The sequence below is a fragment of the Pistacia vera genome, unplaced genomic scaffold (assembly GCF_008641045.1).
Source record: "Pistacia vera cultivar Batoury unplaced genomic scaffold, PisVer_v2 Contig277, whole genome shotgun sequence".
NCBI lineage: Eukaryota > Viridiplantae > Streptophyta > Magnoliopsida > Sapindales > Anacardiaceae > Pistacia > Pistacia vera.
In genome coordinates this window covers 668,931-688,973 of record NW_022196087.1, presented here as the reverse complement: position 1 = coordinate 688,973, position 20,043 = coordinate 668,931, and the positions used below count along the sequence as shown (strand labels likewise).

Here is a 20,043-nt window from a genome sequence, read left to right as displayed (position 1 = left end):
ATTTCATATTTTTGCGATTTCATTCAAAAAATTTCAGAGTATTTTGCGCGTAGAGAAAGAAGAAAATGCAAAATGGGAGAAAGTGAGAAATTAGGGATTTTTTTCCCTTTTCAGTGTTGGGCTGGTTTTTCTTACGGTCTGGTTGGACCGGCAGTTTAGCACTATTCACACGGTCTATTGCCAGGTTAAAATGGGTTATTGCGCAATACCGGGTTTTATATTGACTCGAACCGGACACATGACCGGTTCACGGTCCAATCGGTTGGACCGGGCGGTCCGGTCCAGCTTTTAAAACATAGTTTAATGTGATTGCTTCTATATGCCATAATTTCACAGAGTACAGTAACTCAAAGTTTAAAGTAAAAAAAAATCCGTCTGATTTTCAACTAGCATGACCCTAGAGATACTGTCATTACATTATGTATGATTTGGAAAAAATTATTCAAAATGACATATTAACCATTGTGATTCTAGTGCCTGAGTAACAGTGACCTATTGCAAGGCAACTCTCTAAAAATATTCTCAGCTGCAGAGCCAGGTTCTATGTTAAGATTCAAAAGATCTCCATAAATGCCCTACTTGATAAACAACCTTGACTTAAGCCATTGTCTGGTTTCAACTTCCATCAGCGTTTTCAAAAAGAGGATAAAGAAATGTTTGCATTGTAGATGACAAATATTAATTGATTAAATAAAGCTGCATCGCATACTGCTAAAAGCAACAATTTTCAATAAAATAAAATTAGGAAACAACCAGTTTAAAAACATTCAAATTCAAATTCTGTCCATAAATCAATCTAGTATAATTGAAAGCAAGTAATGTAAAAGAATTATACCTCTGAAGTTGTTCCACTAAATCTTTTACTGTAGCATCTCCTGAAGATGGACCTAGCTTCGTTTAAATGTCCCAAATCAATTTCCATAGCTATATAACCTTGCCAGGCTTCCAACATTGACCTGTTGCATAGACAAAAAGCAAATTATATGGAAAAAAATACAAAGATGAATCATAAATCAATCATATTGAACTATAAAGGATAAGAAACAGAAAAGGATGAATGGGCCAAACCAGATCTTAACCAGGCTCTCCCAAACACCTAGAGCTGCAACCAAATTTAGCTCCAAACGAGCCCAATAAGCATACTAATGCAGCAAACCATCTGTATTCTTCATCTGCTGAGATAAGTAATCTGATGCACGCTGAAAGGAAGAAACTGCACAGTTAAGTATTCAAGTATATATAATACATCCAATCATACAAAGCCTGCAATTTCGATGGTGCACTAAAGAGACATCAGGCTAATTGTTTATAAACACAACTATTGAAGACAACCATTACACAACAACGATGTACCAGTTGAAAATGACATGCCAATTTTATAAATTCACAGATCCATAAAGATATCTTCCGTGCATGCAACTCCAATGTTGAATGAGAAATTTTTTAGCAAAGGACACTATTCCATTACAAAACAATTAACAAAGGTAACAATCTAGCAATTAACGAAAGCCATCTTGGAGTACCGAGAGTTATGCACTGTAAATTCTACATAAAGTGGTCATAATGGTACTATAACAGCACAGTAAATGAAGTAAATTAATAGACTTTTCTTCAAAGTCTAAGGGTAGAAGCACTTGATACACATTTGTAAGAGATCTATGCCTGGACCCTGAAAGAGTAGACTAGCTACAAGGTCCACATTTTCTTCATCCAAAATTCACCATGAATAGAGAATCTACAAATGTCTTGAGAAGCTTCAAGTTCTTGACATCAATTAAAAACAATTTTAACAAGGAAAAATGAACAGTATACATATGCGAACCTGAAAGGTTTCCCTTATCAATGGAAAATTCAGTTCATCCTCTTCTGCTCTAGGCAAAAGGATTCTTCGTCTCAAACCATCCACTCGACTGAGGAATAAGTTTAGGTACTGAAATAAAGAGGGCCCGATTAACAAAGATCTTTAATGCATAAAATGTAGATGAAACAATAACAAGTTACAAAGAGCAGTAAGTCAAGCCTGCAAATTAGAGAAAAGAATATCTTTACCTCCTCAATGGTTGAAAAAGTCCATAGAAGGGACTTCTCAAAGACCTGAATATGATATGAAAATCTTTTTAAATAACAAGAGTAAACCTCTATATTTTTAAAAGGAGCAGAATGAAATTCCAACAGTAAAGTTTGTGAAACTTCATTGCTCTTAAGCTACTTATAACAATCTCTCATAACTCGCAACAGATGAAGGGTAACAACTGAAACTTACAGTAGATATCTCTTTCTCAGGCGCACGGCAACGTTCCAAAGTGAGCCAAAATCGAACCCAAAGATCACCAACCCAAGGACAATTTTTCCTAGCCCTAGAATGAACATCCCGCACAGTATTTCCTACCTAAAGGGAAAAAGAGATGATTAATTGCTAGAATTACAAATACCTGAAACATAAAGAATTGACAAGAGAAAATATGAGTGAAACCTTCAAGGTTTTATCCAAATAGCGAGTATAATCAAGTCAGAGATCACTTGATACAGGAAACTCAGTAATAGCACGTTCATAGAGAAGTTGAACATGGGCTGGATCTCTAGAAGACTGTTCAAACTTCAAGTAGATCTGCAAAAATTTCAAATTAAAATAATAGTATCAACACTTTAAAGAAGGGAAAAAGGAAAAAAAGAGTAATCTATTGCCACATTGCAAATTCTTATGCAACTCCGCACCCCCAAGAAAGGAAGAAGAAGGAGAGAATATCTAAAGTTTACATAAACTGATTACTTATATTAGAAGCAAGAAAGACCATATTTATAGATAAGTGCTTTTTCCCACTGTTTAGTCACTTGAGCAGAGACAGCATTAATTTTAAAGTCCGATTTATGAGGATTTTAGATTCACCAAAGTTGTAACCAATGGTACATTTTTTGTACTAGAGAAATTGCTTTTTTCAGTGCGTATTGGTGTTGTGATTTTGTTTGTTTTTTGCTGAAATGGGGCTGACATTGATCAGGTTTGTTCATTCCAAGCAAGAACCATTACTTCAATACAAGATTTGTTTGTTTAAAGGTTGAAGTTTCATTGTGCAACATAAATCTCAGTGCCCTTTTGCTCCATCAAAGCCGATCTTGGTGGATTGCCCAAATCAAGTGCAGCTCTTGCTACCCAAATTTGTTCGCTTATTCTCTTAGATGGGCATAAAAATGAAGTGATATGCTCTTCCGTAAAATGATAGTATCATATTATTCATACACTCGTTTAACAGTATCATAAAGACCACATCATATGTGCACTTATTCAATATCAACAAAAAACAAGTGCTTTAGTACATAAAGGAAACGGAAAATGAAACATAATTCATAGATCAATTCAATTAAAACCTCTCAAGCACTTGCTTAAAAAAAAGGAATCTAATACAAATACCATGGAATATTGTTTAATATAAATGATGGGGATTATGTAAATATTCCATTTCGAAAATATAAAGTGAAACAATTGAGTCTTTTTTGAAGGCTGGTACTAATTCAAGATCTAATATGTACAAAGTGAAAACCTCATTCTCGATTTTGTGAGAATTTTTAGGAAAGCATCGAACATAATCATGAAGAGTTTTAAGTGAAACAAACATAATCATATGAGATATAAATATTCATTCAAAACAGACAATAAAAATTAATATACATGTGCGGAAATTTTAATCGACCAAGCATACAGATGATATTCTTCATATTCTTCCTCAGATATTTACCAGAACAAAGACATTTTTTCACATTTTCCACAAGCATGAGATGCAAGGCCATTGCTTTTTCGCCCTCAAGCAAGTATCGTTGGTCATAATTGTGTTTATAGAAACATATTAAGGCAAAGCCTTGTGTTTTTTTTTTATAAGAAAGAGAAGTTTGCCAATTACTATGCTATTCTAGTTAACATGTAACATGTAACCCCAAGAACAAACCTCACTTCTTAAGGAACATTTCTCTGAACTCATTATTTGACTTCAGCTTCTCATCTTCCACTTCCCTGGATTTTGGATTTGTCGAGGGCACACCAAGTGGTCCTGAAACATTCCTGTGCATTGCAAATGTGTTCCTCCCCTTCAGCTGAAGTTATCATACATTTATTAGACAACACAGTGTGGCGCTCTAGACTCCCTGAAAGTCTGATTATACTTTGCGCTGCCATTACCCAAAGGAGTAAGAAAATAAAATGTAGAAGTGGAAAACAAAACATGCAAACATCTATAGACGCATTGCACCACACACACAAAAAACACACACACACACACAAAATAACAAAGATAAAAACTAATCCACTTAGCCTACCATGTTCTCCAGAGGCCCATGACCAGCAGAATCCTTTCTCTTTTGCTTCGGATTTGATCTGCAATGCTTATCTTCTTCCCAAGAAAACATTTTTTGTTCTTTCCTACTGATGCAGTAAAGTGTGCATCATCGGCAAATCCACATATGCCAGGCCCTTCAAAAATTGACCAGGGATATATAATTAGTATACAATGGTCCAGACATAGGGCAAGCCGGAGTATGGGTAAATCTATATGGGACTATGGTCGAGTCTCCTAAGCATTTCACTTGCAGCAAAATAAAAAAATATTCTTAGACAGTTAGACTCTTTATACTTAGAAAATTAAGCAAAGTTTACCAATTATGGAATTCAATCCTTCTGCAGGTTTATTTGAGACTGCGTAATCGTCTCTGGCAGGACATTCATCTTAAAACCAAAAGCATAAGAACTAAATGATTTATTGACAGCATGAAGGAAGAAATCAAATTGAAGTTCAGTGAGCACTTGAGAATTTGATCAAAGAGAATGGACTGCATTTAGCAGTTTCTATCTCGGCGAAGCATCAACCATGCTGATCTCCCAGTCTCATTAAAATTAGTTCTTAGGGCTAATTTCTGTGGTACAGTCCACATTATGCATACATATGTTGAAGTTTAAGGTCAGACAATGTTAAATAAGGATTTGAATGTAAGACTGATGTGCACATGGAAGATCAGTGGATGCTTCCCCTTTTTCATTTGAAGCATAATGCACAAAGAACATTGATAAAATAATGAATGAGAGAAAGAGAGTCATACCCTTGACTTTCGATGAACTTGTCCTGCAGAATTCGAACAAATTCAACCCACCAACACTGCTAAAGAATTTTTTCAGATCTTCAGAGTTGCCTGACAAAAAATTTAAAACCATCAATATTATCTCTCTGTATTTGCCTATCCAACATAAAAAAGCATAAAAAGCAATCTCTCTCTAAAGTGCGAGAGAATCTCTACTTGGCCTAAAGTTAAGGTTTGATAAAAAGCAGTACAATTGTCAATGTATACTTGGCTCTTCTGGTGGGGGAGTCTTTGATATGCGGTCATTCGGATCCTCAAACTTAGGTTTTGCTTCTTTACTTTGTTTTGTTCAGCTAAGTTCTGTATCGGCCCTTTTCTTTCCCATGCACTTTGTTTTGGTTTTAGGCAATATTTTCTGCCGCTTAATGGCGGACTATTTGTCAATCATGTTGAATCTGTTTTTCTCTTTAGATTAACACTTTTTTATGCGGGCAAGCAGGCTATCCAGAAAAGCAATGACAAGAGGAATCAAAATCTATAGACAAACAAATATCCGACAACGCAAATTATCAAAACTAACCTACCAAGTCAATCATCACTGCTTCTAGTTGCAAAATGTGAAAAAAAAAAAAAAAATAGAAAGGAAGAAAGCTCAAAATTCATTCTTTACTCAATTAGCCGACATTTGAGCTAAGGCCCAGTAGTAGAAGTCACAATAACTTTAATTCAACACGTTTTCACCATTTAAACCCCAAAAGATAAACACTTCTCTTTCAAAAGAATCCGTTTAATTTTTCTCTTTATACTTTCTCTCGTAACCAAAATCCTAAGCAATCAAAATTTAATCATGAAACCAATAACAAGAACACAAAATGACAAACAAAAACATACCCAGTTGAAATAGAAGCTTCATCTCGAGCCACTCTTGCCAAATAACAGGAGTATCGAAAAATCTCTTCATAGCTTCTCTTGCTTCTACGCTTCTTAATTTCAGCCATCTCCCAAAACCATTATATACTAAAACACAACAAAAAACAATAAAAAAGCAAAACAAATAATATACAAAAACAAAAATCCAAGAACTGGGTATTGAAATCATATTCAAACTGATATAAAAACGTACTTGAACATGGACTATAGTGGAGGTTCATTGGGAGTGAGACTCAATGCCTTGAAGCTCAAATTTTGCTGTGCTTCATATTCTGAGTCTGAGTCCGAGACACTGAGTCTCTCGAGTCGGAGACTTGGGCTCTGTTGCTTCTGGGTTTTGTTAGTATCCGCATAGCCGTGTCTATGTCTTCTTCTTCCGGGTTTTCGTTATATCCACCATAGCCGTGTCTGTGTTTCTTCTTCTGGGTTTTTGGCACTAGGGTTGATCTTCTGGTTCCCTTCTTCTACTCTCTTGCTCTGTGTTTCTCTAAGTGTATTGAGCGTTGGGTTTATTGCAACGATACTAGAGATTGGTGTGCAATTTCCTAATTTTTAAAATCCACACTTCACCCCCATATATATATATTAATTCTAATAGGGAAGATTTTTTAAAGTCTAGTATTAGAGTGAAATATTATTATTAACTGTTTACTTTTTAGTTCATTTCTAATACATTAAAATAATAACTGATAAATGAACTGATTCCATGAACATAATTATTCTAATATTGTAAAACGGAAAATTGATCTGATACTATAAAAACTAATAACTGATACTGAACTGTCATAAATGTTAACGACACATAATAGATATGATCAACACATATCAAGTGATTAAACAGTCAAACATACACCATCTTAATAAAAACTTTTGTATGAATGTGCTTCTAGTTCCTATAACATTGAATCTCTGTTATGACCTTATTTCTTGCAAAAATTTGGAAACAATGTACCCATCAAAACTAATTCTGAAATAGTTACAAGAATCAGATGACTAATAGTTGAACAATATATTTACATAAGCATTTAAATGTTTTCTTTTAAAAATACAACTCATTAAACTGTACATAAAATTGCATGACAATAATAAGTCATAAGAAAACCAATCAATATGGAAACATCTTTTTGCAAGTGTATACAAAAGTGACTGCAAAAAACCTTTAAGTGTTTTCTCATCGATACTTTAGAAGGTGAGAACATTGCAGAATCTGCATGACATCTATACAGACATTCTTCATTTATTGTTGGTTTCATCCATTCTACAAGGTTTGGCCTTGTAAGAGTCAATGCCCGTAGGCCAACGAATGCATGTAATTTAGCACTCTAAAAAAATCAATGGTGGTCCAAGCTTCAGGAGTTTTAGAAGAACAACTACGCAGAAAACAGCAATGAGTCAGTCAATTATCAGAAACAAATAGTTCTGGAGCAGATATTTTGCAGTGTAAATTATGCAGAATGTAAGTTTCCAATTGTAGTGGCAGAAATTTATCCTAAAGGCAGTAACCTGATGATGCAGGACGTAAAGGAAGGATGCAAATGAGTATTAGTCCTTATCTTCTACATTTTAGGATCGAGTTTTGAGTCCTTGGTATCTTTCTTGATTTCTCCTCTAATATTAATTTCTCTATCACCCTATATAGAATCCTATATTATCTATCTATGATATTCTTCTCCCCTCCTCACACTAGGAGCAAAAAAAATTATTCTACTAGACATTATAACTACCGGAGTTTTGTCAACAATTTCACAACATCAAGAATCTACTAGAAAAATGGTTTAAACGGTACATCCACCAAAAATAAAATAAATGAACTGACAAAACCGATGATGAAATGAATCTACACAGATTTGAGATAGATTTAGATCTAAAAAACACAAACTCATACCTTAGTTAACAACCTATTAACTAACTAAAGATAACAGCTTTAAATAAATTAGGGGTCTTACACGAGTGCATTTTCAGACCAGGCTGCTTCATAGATTTCAATGGCAATTTGAAATCCCATATCGACCAAATCTCCACGATTAGTTACAGCAACTGCACATGTAACACCAGACCAATTTTTCTTGACTGTAATGTTGTCATTTTATGTTCCAATAGTAGATCCATTGACGGCCCCTGTTGTGCATCCAAATCTTTAAGATATTCTAGTGAAAAACCTTCTTGATGCTTTTTGTTTGTCTTCATCAACTATCGCTAAAAGAGCACATGCTCGCATAACTACATTAGAGACACACCTGGTAAGAATATATTGAGAAACAGAAACATGTGAAAAACTATAAATATATCAAGATTATCAGGCCTGGATAATTGAGAATATCAATGAATGAAGTTAATCAGTTGCAACGTACCATTGTCCAGTAAAATGATTAGCTTGAATAGATGAACTTGAGCAGCTACCATTATTGTCTAGTGAAGTAGAACCATTCACAATTCCTCATATAAACATGTTACTGAAAATTACACCTAAAATAATCCTCAAACCTGTAAGATCTACTACATGTGCAAATCCAACGCAACCTGCAATGCTGCCACCTCCAATAAAGTACTTACAACAGAGACAGATCACGTATCGTATGTCTGATCAGGAAAGCTATCATTCTAATCACCCCCTCCCATCCCCCTCCCCATCCCTATCAAATTTGAACAGATTAAAAGTGTTACTGAACCTTTGCTTACGTAACCAATATAGAGCATTTGGGCAGCGGGATGAACTTTTGCAGGATTTGCTTCCCAAAAAAGTTTAATACTCACTGAGTTTTATCACGTAAAATTCAATTTCTTTTTGGATCGGAATTGAGGAAGCTTGTTCAAACATTCACTATAATTTCAGCCTTCATTATTAGCGCATGACGAAGGACATTGTACATTCAGTCAACTTCACATTTCTATCCACCATCTTATGAAGGAGTTCAACAAATTTGGGATAATCATTATTTAAGGAAACCAAACATAAGCGTATTAAATGTGACTACATTTGGAGCAAACCTTTTTCCTCCATATATGACAACAACTCATTTGCATTTCTAGGTGTCCATTTTTACACAGCCCATTGATCAAAATGCTATATGTTACAACGTCGGCACTAGGTTTTTCATGAAGAGAAAATTTCTGAAATAGGTCCCAAGCAGTTTTGAATCTCCCTGTTTTACAAAATCCATCAAGGGGAATTCAAACCTTCAACTAACTGCAAACTTATTATTTACTAGAGCATTAAACATTTCAAGCTTCCAAAACAATCGTTCTTGCAAAGTCCTAATGAAATGCTATATGTCCAAAAATTAGGAAAAGCATCATTAAGTCGCATCTCACCAAAATTAATGTTGCATCTTTCACCTTAGCTATAAGAAAAAAGCCAGTTAACAAGGTGTATATGTAATCACATTAGGCCTAATTCCTTCTGAAATCTCTCTCGAAAAAGAATAAGAGCTTCATGACTTCTTTTTTGCAATACCAATTGATTAAAGTATGTAGGAAACAACATCAGGTTATACCCTTTCTAGTTATAGAATCAAACACTCCTTCGCATTACAATTCTATCGCCAAGCAATAACGTTCATTAAAATGTTGTCAGTATAAATGTCAGGAACCACACCCCTCTGAATCATTGTTCCAAAAATAATTGTCTAGCTTTCCAAATCCAGCCTTGCAAAGACCACCAATTATAGTATTATAAGTAACAACATCTGGCCTCAAATAACACCATAATTATATTCCCATTAACATCCTCTACGCAAATTTATGGCAACACTTATCTTCCCTGTTTTACACAATCCACCAATCAAAGTGTTGCAAGTGATCACATTAGGCCTACAACCAATAGCAACCATTTGCTTGAACAATTCCATTGATTCCATAATCTTTCTCTCTACACACAGACCTTTAATCAAACAATTAAATGTCCCGGTATTTGGGCTAAAACCCAACTTCAAAATCGCCCACAAAAACCGCATAACCATCAGAAACCCTTTCAATATTACAGAAGCAATTGATCAAAATATTCAAAGATATAAAATCTGGAGACAACCCAGTTGAATTCAACAGCTTATATAGCGAAATCACTTCATAATAATGCTTCTTCTTAGCTAGTGCACTAAACAAAGTAGTGAATGATGAAATTGGCCAAAGAGGTTTCAAATTAATCATGTAATAAAAAAAGTACAATGCTTCATTCAGAGTAAGGCTACCTGATCGACAATTTTCTTCGAGGAATTTAGCAAGCGAGGATCGTTCAAGGGGTTTTTTAAAAGAATACGAAACTTCATTTTTGGAGCTTGAAGATGTGAGGTTGTGTAAGTGAGCTAACAAAAATAAAACATTAACTTTCGAAGATGGGTTTTGAGAGATTGAGTACGAACGAAATGGGGATCTGAATCTTAAAGCCATGTATGAAGAGTGTTTTTGTGGGTCGTTTTTTCCGAAGTAAGGTCATTGCAAAAGGCAAATGTATTAAAGAGAAATGTTTTGACAAATTTCACAAACAACCTTTAAGGTTTTCAAAATTGTAAACTTATGTCAAGTATCGATCTTTCCTATTCAAACCACCTTTATGATTTCAAAAATTTTTCACTTCAAGGTTAAAAATGTAAATCCACATTTAGGTGTTTTTCGATTTGAAGTGGTTTTCTACTAAATCCAAAATTATCTAGTTGATCAAACAAACCAATTTATATAAGTATTCAATTTTACCTTTTTTAATAAAATTATAAGATTTAAATAAATCATGTTATTGAACTTTGCATTTAATTTATAATGATATATAAATTTTTTTTTTCTATTTGTTCTTCAAACTTTTAAATATGCCAAAATCAATATTTCACATAATCGAATGTGATATAATAAAAATTCAAGGGATATTGTTTTTTACTTTTTAGAAGTTACATGAATAATGTTTTATTATCATGTTAATAAGATTATTACGTTAATTATATTGCTGAAATATCTATATTACTGAAATAATAGTACGTATAGTTTAATATAATTACTAGTTTTGTATTATACAATAGAATTATATTGACAGTCTTGAGGTTTAATATAATAAAAATAATCAAATTCATAAAATAGTAAAAATCTCTACTGTTAAATTATAAGGGTTAAAATAATAGAATCAAGGCAATTTAATAAATATTTATTAATTTTATAAATATATTTTCTAGCGCACTAATAGTTTATTAATAACGAGGGAAATTTTTTTATTTGAAAAGTCTTAATTGAATTTCCATAACTATAGTGAAGCACAAAGGAGTTGACTTGATGTCCTTAACACTTAATGATACTATTGTAATGTTCTACATTACCTTATCCACAATGTGCACTGTACATTAACATATATGATCAACACATATCAAGTGATTAGACAGTCGCACATACACATATCTTAGTAAAGAGCTTCTGTTATAAATGTGCTTCTTATAACATTGTAATCTATATTATGACCCCAATTGCTTGTAAAATTTGGAAACGATGGAATCCATCAAAACTAAATTCTAAAAACAGTTACAAAATTTCTGAGGCACTAGGCTTTCAATGAGAGAAATTTCTAAAATAGCTATCGAGCAATTTCGGATATCCCTATTTTACATAATCCATCAAAGAGGGAATTCAAGCTTTCAAGGTCAACTGCAAACTTAATATTTACTAAAGTATGAAACATTTCCACTTCTTTCGAAACACATCATTCTTGCAAAGTCCATCAATGAAAATGTTGTGTGTCCAAGAATAAGGTAAAACCATTAAGTTGCATCTCACCAACAAATTTCTATGCATCTTTTACATTAGCTTTAAGAAAAAGGCAAGTTAACAAATTGTTATTTATAATCACATTAGGCCTAATTCCTTCTAAAATTTTCTCTTGATAAAGACTAAGAACTTCGTTGACTTCTTTATTCTTGCAATACCATCTGATTAAAGTATTGTAGCAAACAACATTAGGTCCATATCCCTTTCTAGTTAAAACTTCTTCATTTATAAGATCAGTTTTTAAACTCTACTAGGGAAGTCAATGACTGTCCCAATCCGTCTAAGGTTCATATCCTAGGCATGCTGGGACTCCTTTTCCTACTGAGATAAGGGAGCCAAAGGCTCCACTTTTTGAGAAGACCACCACTGCGAGGACTCCCAATCCTACCAGGATTCGAAGACCACGCAGTCCCTATTTAAATAGAGGCTAGCCCTCTCACAGAGGGCAAAGATATTACACCTTCAAACCTTGGAGTTCCCACCCTTGAGAACTTCGCATTACAGTTGTAGTCACAGTCCCCGATTAGACTTCCGGTAAACCTTCTTCTCCCTAACCCTCACTAAACTAGCCTTACTCAGCCTTGCTGACTTGAGCGTCGGAGTGCCTACAGAAAACACCACCCCGGTGTTTTTTGTCCGCTTCATGCTTGTTTTCTTACGTGTGCAGGTGCAGTAGATCACTAATGGCCTCAACCTCACGGGATTAGTCCCCTTTTTCGTAAAGGTAGATTTTTGCATCTACAGTTTGGAGTCCACCATGGGACCTCTGGCAATCATTCGTCTCACAAACCCTGCTACGTAAACAAACTCTCTATGGCTGACAATTCTGATAACACTAATCCTGGCCTCGAGGCCAAACTAGAGGCTTTAACCACCCTCATGCAACAACACTCAAACAAGGTGGCCACACTGGAAGTTGAGAACACTACCATCCAGACTGAAAACGCCTCTATCAGGGCGAGAACTAATCTCTAAAAGAGAAGCTAAGTCAGTTTTATGATCTTGAGCTCCTGCCTTGTCAGGTACAACCCAATCGGTTTCATGCCGCAGTTCCGTCTATGCAACCTCTCCAAACTCTAGAACACAGACCACGATCTCGGATACGAGGTCATGCCAACTATGTTCGTCATTAACTAACGATTCAGCCCTGACTAATAGTGAACGGGGGCTGCCGATAGAGCCACTCTCAGTCGGTCCACTTCAGGCGCGAGATCAAGGCGTCCAAGTGACAGAAAGCCCACTACAACAAGAACCATCCATCCTCGCCATCCCGTCTCACCTTCAGTCAATCATCCCTACCCAAACCCCACTTGGCTCAGCTCATCCTTGTGGGTCGAGTGGTCCCCCACTCCTTCAAACCATCCCGCTCGAGTCCATCCATCCTATCGAACCGAGCGAATCCTAAATAACCACCCTTACAATCCATGTGGGGCGAAACACCTGATCGGTCATGATGGGAGTCACCCAACCAGAGGGAATGAATAGGGATCCAAGCTACCAAGCGGCACACAACTAGGTGATCCGTCAAGCTACACCACGTGGATTGACCTACCTGTAATAGCCACTACTACTCAATAGATTATAATGAAATACATATAAAATAACATAAAGAAATTGGGCCCAAGTTTTTCTTTTATTAAACATATATACATACTCTTTACAAACATATGCATTTTTACACAAAATATATATAACGTATACAAAAAGTCATCAAAACATCAGGGACAGTGTAGCCACTCCTCCTCGCACGCCGACATCCATCTGACAGTGTCCTTACCTAGGTCCTGCAAAACATGGGAAAACAACGGGGTGAGCACTAAACAATGCCCAGTAAGTAAATCCTCTACTCATACTAGCCCCGTAACTCTCTTTCTCTAATTCTTTCCTTACAACTCCTCGTTCAATAACTCTTTGGGTGCGTCTTTCTTTTCCTCTTTCTCTTTCTCTTAGAAACTCTTTTCTCATAACTCTTTCATAAATCACGACCCCATCTCACCGGGGGCACGGCCGGGACTCACTCCCGCTCTACGTGACCTCTATTCACTCTAGCCGATCGGACTCGGTTATGCATGGATTCGGAACCCTTGGCCATGTGAGTGTATAATCTCTCTCTCTCGGGTACTCGGGTATAGCCCTCATCCGCATGCACTCTCACGGGCTACACCACTTCTCTATCTGATACTCATGCCGCACTCTCAATGCGGCGTACATGCGGGAATACTCTACCCATTACTCACGGGTTCCCCATCGCACAACCTACTCTATTCTCTTAACTCTTAAAGAACTTATACTCACAGTCTATACTAAATCTCAAACTACTTCTCAAGTGTATAAACAAAGGTGTAGAGCTATCTCATGCTCCCTAATGCACTAATGAAATGCCAACTACAAGATTTCCTCAAAACAGTCATTCTGCACCAGTCACACTAAAACGGCCATAACTTATGCTATACACCTCGGATTACTACGGTTCTGGTCTCGTTTCAAAGCTTAGAAACAGGGCTACAACTTCTCTGTTTTGGTCTCAGCCCAGTTCGAACCGTAAGATACTCAAAAATTACTCAGAAAGTTACGGCAGTGACAGGGCAGATTTCACTTAGGCATTTCCTCAAACATCTCATGTGCATATAAACACCCTACGAAAATTACTACTAAACTTCATTTTTCTAGCCATCCAAATTGGGGAAAAACTCCCTCAATTACTCATAATCCCTGTCAAGAAAAGCACTCCCAAAAAGGATTACACAACATCTCTCAAACTTCATCTCAAACTCCATTCTCAATACACATATCAACAACACTTCTCATATTTAATCAATCCCAACTACTAAGACTAAGCACACATCTCATCTCAATTTTCAGTAGGTATACCATGTACATACATAATTAAAATAAGTCTCTACTCAAAGCTTAGTCATAACTCAACTTGGTTGGATTTACTTACCTTGTGCAAAGATGGGTTCCTTAGCACTTTTCCTTCCCTTTGTGGACTTGTCTCTTCTCTACAACTCAAAACAACCACAAGGACAGCAACAACACAATAAGACCTCACTATAAATACAAGAAAACTCACATCTAAAGCATGAATTCTTACCTTAGGAAGCTTTAGATGAAATCTCTACTCAAAACCCTTCTTAAATCCCTTAGAACTCTTGGAAAATTGGGTGGAGAAATTGAGAGAATATGGGCAATTGGAAGAGGCGGTGGAATGAAATGAATAAGGGCTTTCTCTACACTTTACTCTTTTTAGTTCATATTAAAAGCTTCATTTCCCATTTTGCCCTTGTCCTTTCTTGAAAATTCCATCTATATCCTTTGATTCTTTACAGCTACACCCCCATACAAACACAATCTCTACTAAATTTCCTTTCAATTTACTCCCCACTTTTCCTACTAAATAGGGGTAGAATGGTCATTGTGTCCCAAAAGAAGAATTCTCTAGAAAACTCAAGAATCTTTGTTTTAGGCTCTTCGCCGCGGCGAAGCATTTTTCGTCGCCTCGGCGAAATAGGGCAGAACCTACCCGTAATGCCACTTCTCCTCCTCGCCGCGGCGAAGCTTCTTCTTCGCCCCGGCGAAGATTGGATTCCAACTTCACCAAAACTCAACCAATTTCAAGGCAACAATTCAACATACAAACTCAATTTAAGTTGAAACAATAAACTTTTAACTAATACAACAACTCTTAAATACGTACCTCAAGTGGGATATTACACTACCAAAACGCATCGAGTGCAAATCACGTAGCCAACCGAGTCAACCAGGACGACCTAGTGGTATTCGCCTCTCCCATGGAGCAAATATTAGCCAAAAGACTGGCCGACATTTAGGCAGTGATGAGGAGCATACCCGGAATGCCAATCCCAACAAAAAAGAGCCAACCTCACTGCTATGCCGATTCACCCTTTGTAGAAGTAATCGCACTAGCCGAGATACCACACAAATTCACCATCCCCAGCATGAAGCCCTACGACGACACAACCGACCCAGATAACCACATAACCTCTTACAAGCAGCAGATGTTTGCAGTCTCGATACCCCGAGCACTAAGGAAAGCCTACATGTGTAAGAGTTTCGGTTCAAGCCTCTATGGCCCAACTCTTCAGTGGTACACTAACCTCCCAAACTATTCAATTAACTTATTTGCCCAACTCACCGACACCTTCGTTGAACAATTTGCCAATAGCAAGAAACTCGAGAAACTATCAGCCGACCTGTACAGAGTCTATCAGAAGAGGGGGGAGCTGCTGAGAGAATACATCAGCAGATTCAATAATGAAAAAATCTTCATCCCCTCCTGTAACCCAGAGACGGCAATAGACACCTTTAGAAAGGGTCTCTTCCTAGATGGAGAACTATACAAAGACCTGACAAAGCTCGGCTACATCACGATGGAAGATGCCTTAGCTAGATCTGTGATTCAAATAAGGTGGGAGGAAGATGAAATGAACCAGATGAGGCATGCCAGGTATGACGACCGTCACCAAAGGTGGAATGATAGAAGGTTAGAGTCCAAATCGATTGAGCCCCGTTACCAACCCTCTCCATGCAATCTGAACAAAGTTAAAAAACCATATGACCACCCGCTAATTAGAACCGACAATAGACCATCCAGATCGAGCCAATACAAAGTTCCAGATTACAACTTTAACGTCGAACCAACCCAAGTCATGGCAATCATGAAAGGGATGGGACATACCGTCAAGTGGCCGAACAAGCTCAATCCCGAAGCAAGGAGGGACACGACTAAGTGGTGCGAATTCCACGGTGACCATGGTCATAACACCGTAGATTTCATCACCCTACGGTTGGAAGTTGCAGCACTACTCAAGAGGGGACATCTCCGAGATCTATTGACAAATAAAGACAAAAATACAGTCAGCCAGAGAAGCTCAAAAGAAACATCTCCACCTCCACGAGAACCAACACCAAAGGGGCTCTGCTCAATTATTTCTAGAGGGTCGAAGATCAGTGAGGTCAGCTATTCCTCAGCCAAGCGCTACGCCCGAGCCAACCATCACCATGAAGTCCAATCCATCCATCCGCCCTCTTGAGTATACACCTTCAATTGACTCATACTGATTCATAAATATACACCTTCAATCGGCCCAGACTGATTCATAAATATACACCTTTAATCGCCCCAAACTGATTCATAAGTTTACACCTTCAATCAGCCTAGACCGATTCATAAGTTAATACCTTCAATCGGCCTAGACTGATTCATAAGTTTAGACCTTCAATCGGCCCAGACTGATTCCTAAGTTTAGACCTTCAATCGACCAGGACCGATTCATAAGTTACAGCTTCAATCATCCTAGACCGATTTATAGATTTACAGTTTCAGTCGGCCCAGATTGATTGAAAGACTTACACCTCTAATCGACAATTCAGCGACCCAACCCATTAGACAGTCCAGACGACTCAGCCATTTGGCCTCGTCAAAATCATAGCACAAGCAGTCGGTTTAACCCCTAATACATCTACAAACAATCAAGCAATCTGTTAGTGTATATTAGTGTATGCCCTAGAAACCATTCGTGTTGTCGGTTTTAGAGCATTTTGTCTTGTATCTAAATATATCATAAATAATAGAAGAAAGAGTTCTTCAATTCATATATGTAAATTGCTTCCTTTATTCAGTCATGCATTTAAAATAAAGTATGTATATGAATTGTCCAGATGATTCATTTAATAGGGAAATGAATTATCGAAAAGGGTTCCCTACGGAAGCAATATAAATTTGGGCAACTATATTGTACAGTAGGCATACCGGATGCTTCCGAAAGATATCATGAGTTGATATAAGTACGGATGACGATGATAGTCATGTCACTAGGGCATTGGTATGGATTAACGGTTGGTGAACTGTTTTTCGAACGTGACCGAATAACGACAAATCACTTGGAAAAGCATGTAGTCAATGATTTATCGTTTGGTTATATCAGTGCACGATGTAGTCCTTTGACCTGAGACATTGTAGTCGGATCCGATATGGATGCGTATGGTTCATACGGTGTATAAGTACGAGACTAATCATGTTTCGTACAATAAAGCCTATTTGGTCATGCGTTGTTCATATGCGGAAACGAACGATGGTCAAGAGGGGATCCATTGACTCGGAAATATAGGATCGGGAGTACCGCTGACTCCATCCGGATTCGAGTTCCTAGACGAACATCGATAAATGTCAGAAAACTGAATCTCTGGCCAGAGTCTATTATTAGTCATACAAAAGTAAGTTTGTGATGACAAGTTCCGGACATATTGATCGACAATTCGGTAGAAGATCGAGTTTAGGATTTTGACGTTCCATGAATCCATACTCGATTAGGATATCTCAATGGAGGGACTTTACCTGCATGGTACGTATGATCTGAAATGGGTTCGATGAAGTATTTCTTCATCGTGGTTTAGGGACTATGGCACATTGCTAGATGTTTACCATAGTCGTTGGGCCTCCGGACAGGTTTCCGGATTCATCCAGAACCGGCTCACGGCTAATCCACGGTGGACCTACATGGTCACACCAATAGCCTTGAGAAGTTAGAGAAGGATGAGAGAGAGAAATGATTATCCGAAGAGGGCTAGCACCTTCCGAGGGTAATAACGGGATTTCTATAGTAATAGTTACATAGAAAACAATTTGTGACATTTTAAGGGTTAAAATGGTCAAGCAATAATTAATTATATTTAATTATTATATCTTAAAGTGTTAAGATTAATGAGATGAACAAAAATAACCTTTTAATAGTTAAAGGGTAAAAAGGGTAAATTTATGGGTTGTTAATGTAAACTAGTTTAGTTTACATGGGCCCTTGAATAATATTGATTATTCAAAGGGTAGCATATTAAATTCATGGGGTCCCTTTATAAAATAAGATTTTATTGGGCTTGGAAGTGAAAAATAAATAATTGCAATAATGCCCAAGTATATATAAGTGCAAAAGGTTGCATTTTTGTTCATTCTTGACTAGTTCACAAAACACAAACCAAAACTCTCTCTCAAACCCACGGCCACTCTCTAATCTCTCAAGGTGGTGTTAAAGTGTGGAGGTTTCATCCTTTTGAAGCTAATCTTCATCAATCCAAAGCAAAGGAGTAGGTATAATTTCTTCTCAAGCTTTTTTTTTAAAACCGTTTTCTTAAATCCATTTTTATGCTTTCTTCTCCACTTCCACCACTCTTCATGCATGCATGCTGTTCTTTCACAATCAACTCATCCATCCACAAGGAAAGCAGTAAAATAGAAACACAAGAAAAAACACCAAAGCCACTAATGGATAAGTATAATATAAAATAGCCTCAAGCGGCCAAGTATCAAGTACAAAAAGTGAGGCACACACGCTAGGGAAGGGCATCGTAGGCCTAAAAAATACATGAGTAACTATAAACCTAACAATCATCGGTGCGAGTCATCTCTCCCATTTTCGACTCAACCACCCTGTCACTAGCTCCAACACTCACCCCTACAGCCTACTTGCCCACATCCTCTGTAGTCGAGCACCCCAGCTAGCTAGCAAAGTCGAATACCTGCTCATCGACCCGCTCCTCCACACGCCCAATAGCCTCCTCCTCCTCCATCTTCCGCATAAGTTGGATGTCCTCTTCTGGGTTCCAATGGGAGGTGTTCTTGGCCTTGTACTCTAGCATCAACTCTCCCGGTGCCCTGATGATGGCGTCGTCAGTGATACTAAGGCACTGCTCCCTCAGGGACTCGACCTTCGCATTTTTCTCAGCCAACTCTCTCTTCAGTCGATCCAACTTGGCCTCAACCTCTCTCATATGCTGTTGGCTCTCCCGTTAGACTTTCTGGGTTACTGCCTCTCTCTGGCGTAGAATGGCATTTGAGTTTTCTGGGTCACTGCCTTTCTCTGGCGTAGAATGGCATTTGAGTTGGATACAACCTGTATCCTCTTCTCTTGCGACACAATGGACTTCCTCAGGTGCAGGCTGCTGGTGAATGCCTATATAACAAAACAACTTGATCAATATATGACCACAATAAACACAATAAGGTAAAAATTTGACTTATACCTGAAAAGCATGGGAAACCCCTCAATCAACGGTTATGGCCCCACCCATCGGGTTCAAACGGCCCTCATTTACTGGGAACAAGAATGAGTCGGCCAACTGGCTCATGGAAGCCGCATCCAAGTAGGTTGACACAGAAATTAGGATGCTAAAAGCGATCGTCTCAGTCTCCTCATCCAAGACCACCCGGCTTCAATTGTGGGTTGACGACTTGGTGGAGTCACCACCACATCTTTCGGTCTCCTCTCCTCTCTGGTCGAGGATTCACTCTTTCGT

General features: G+C 37.4%; 1 protein-coding gene across 1 annotated transcript; it reads left to right on the top strand.

Annotated features, from left to right (window-relative positions):
- Positions 1-15,587: 15,587 nt before the first annotated feature.
- On the top strand, positions 15,588-16,787 carry LOC116133924. Its single transcript, XM_031419593.1, has one exon. The coding sequence runs from the start codon at positions 15,588-15,590 to the stop codon at positions 16,785-16,787; it is 1,200 nt and encodes a 399-aa protein (XP_031275453.1).
- The last annotated feature ends 3,256 nt before the right edge of the window (positions 16,788-20,043 follow it).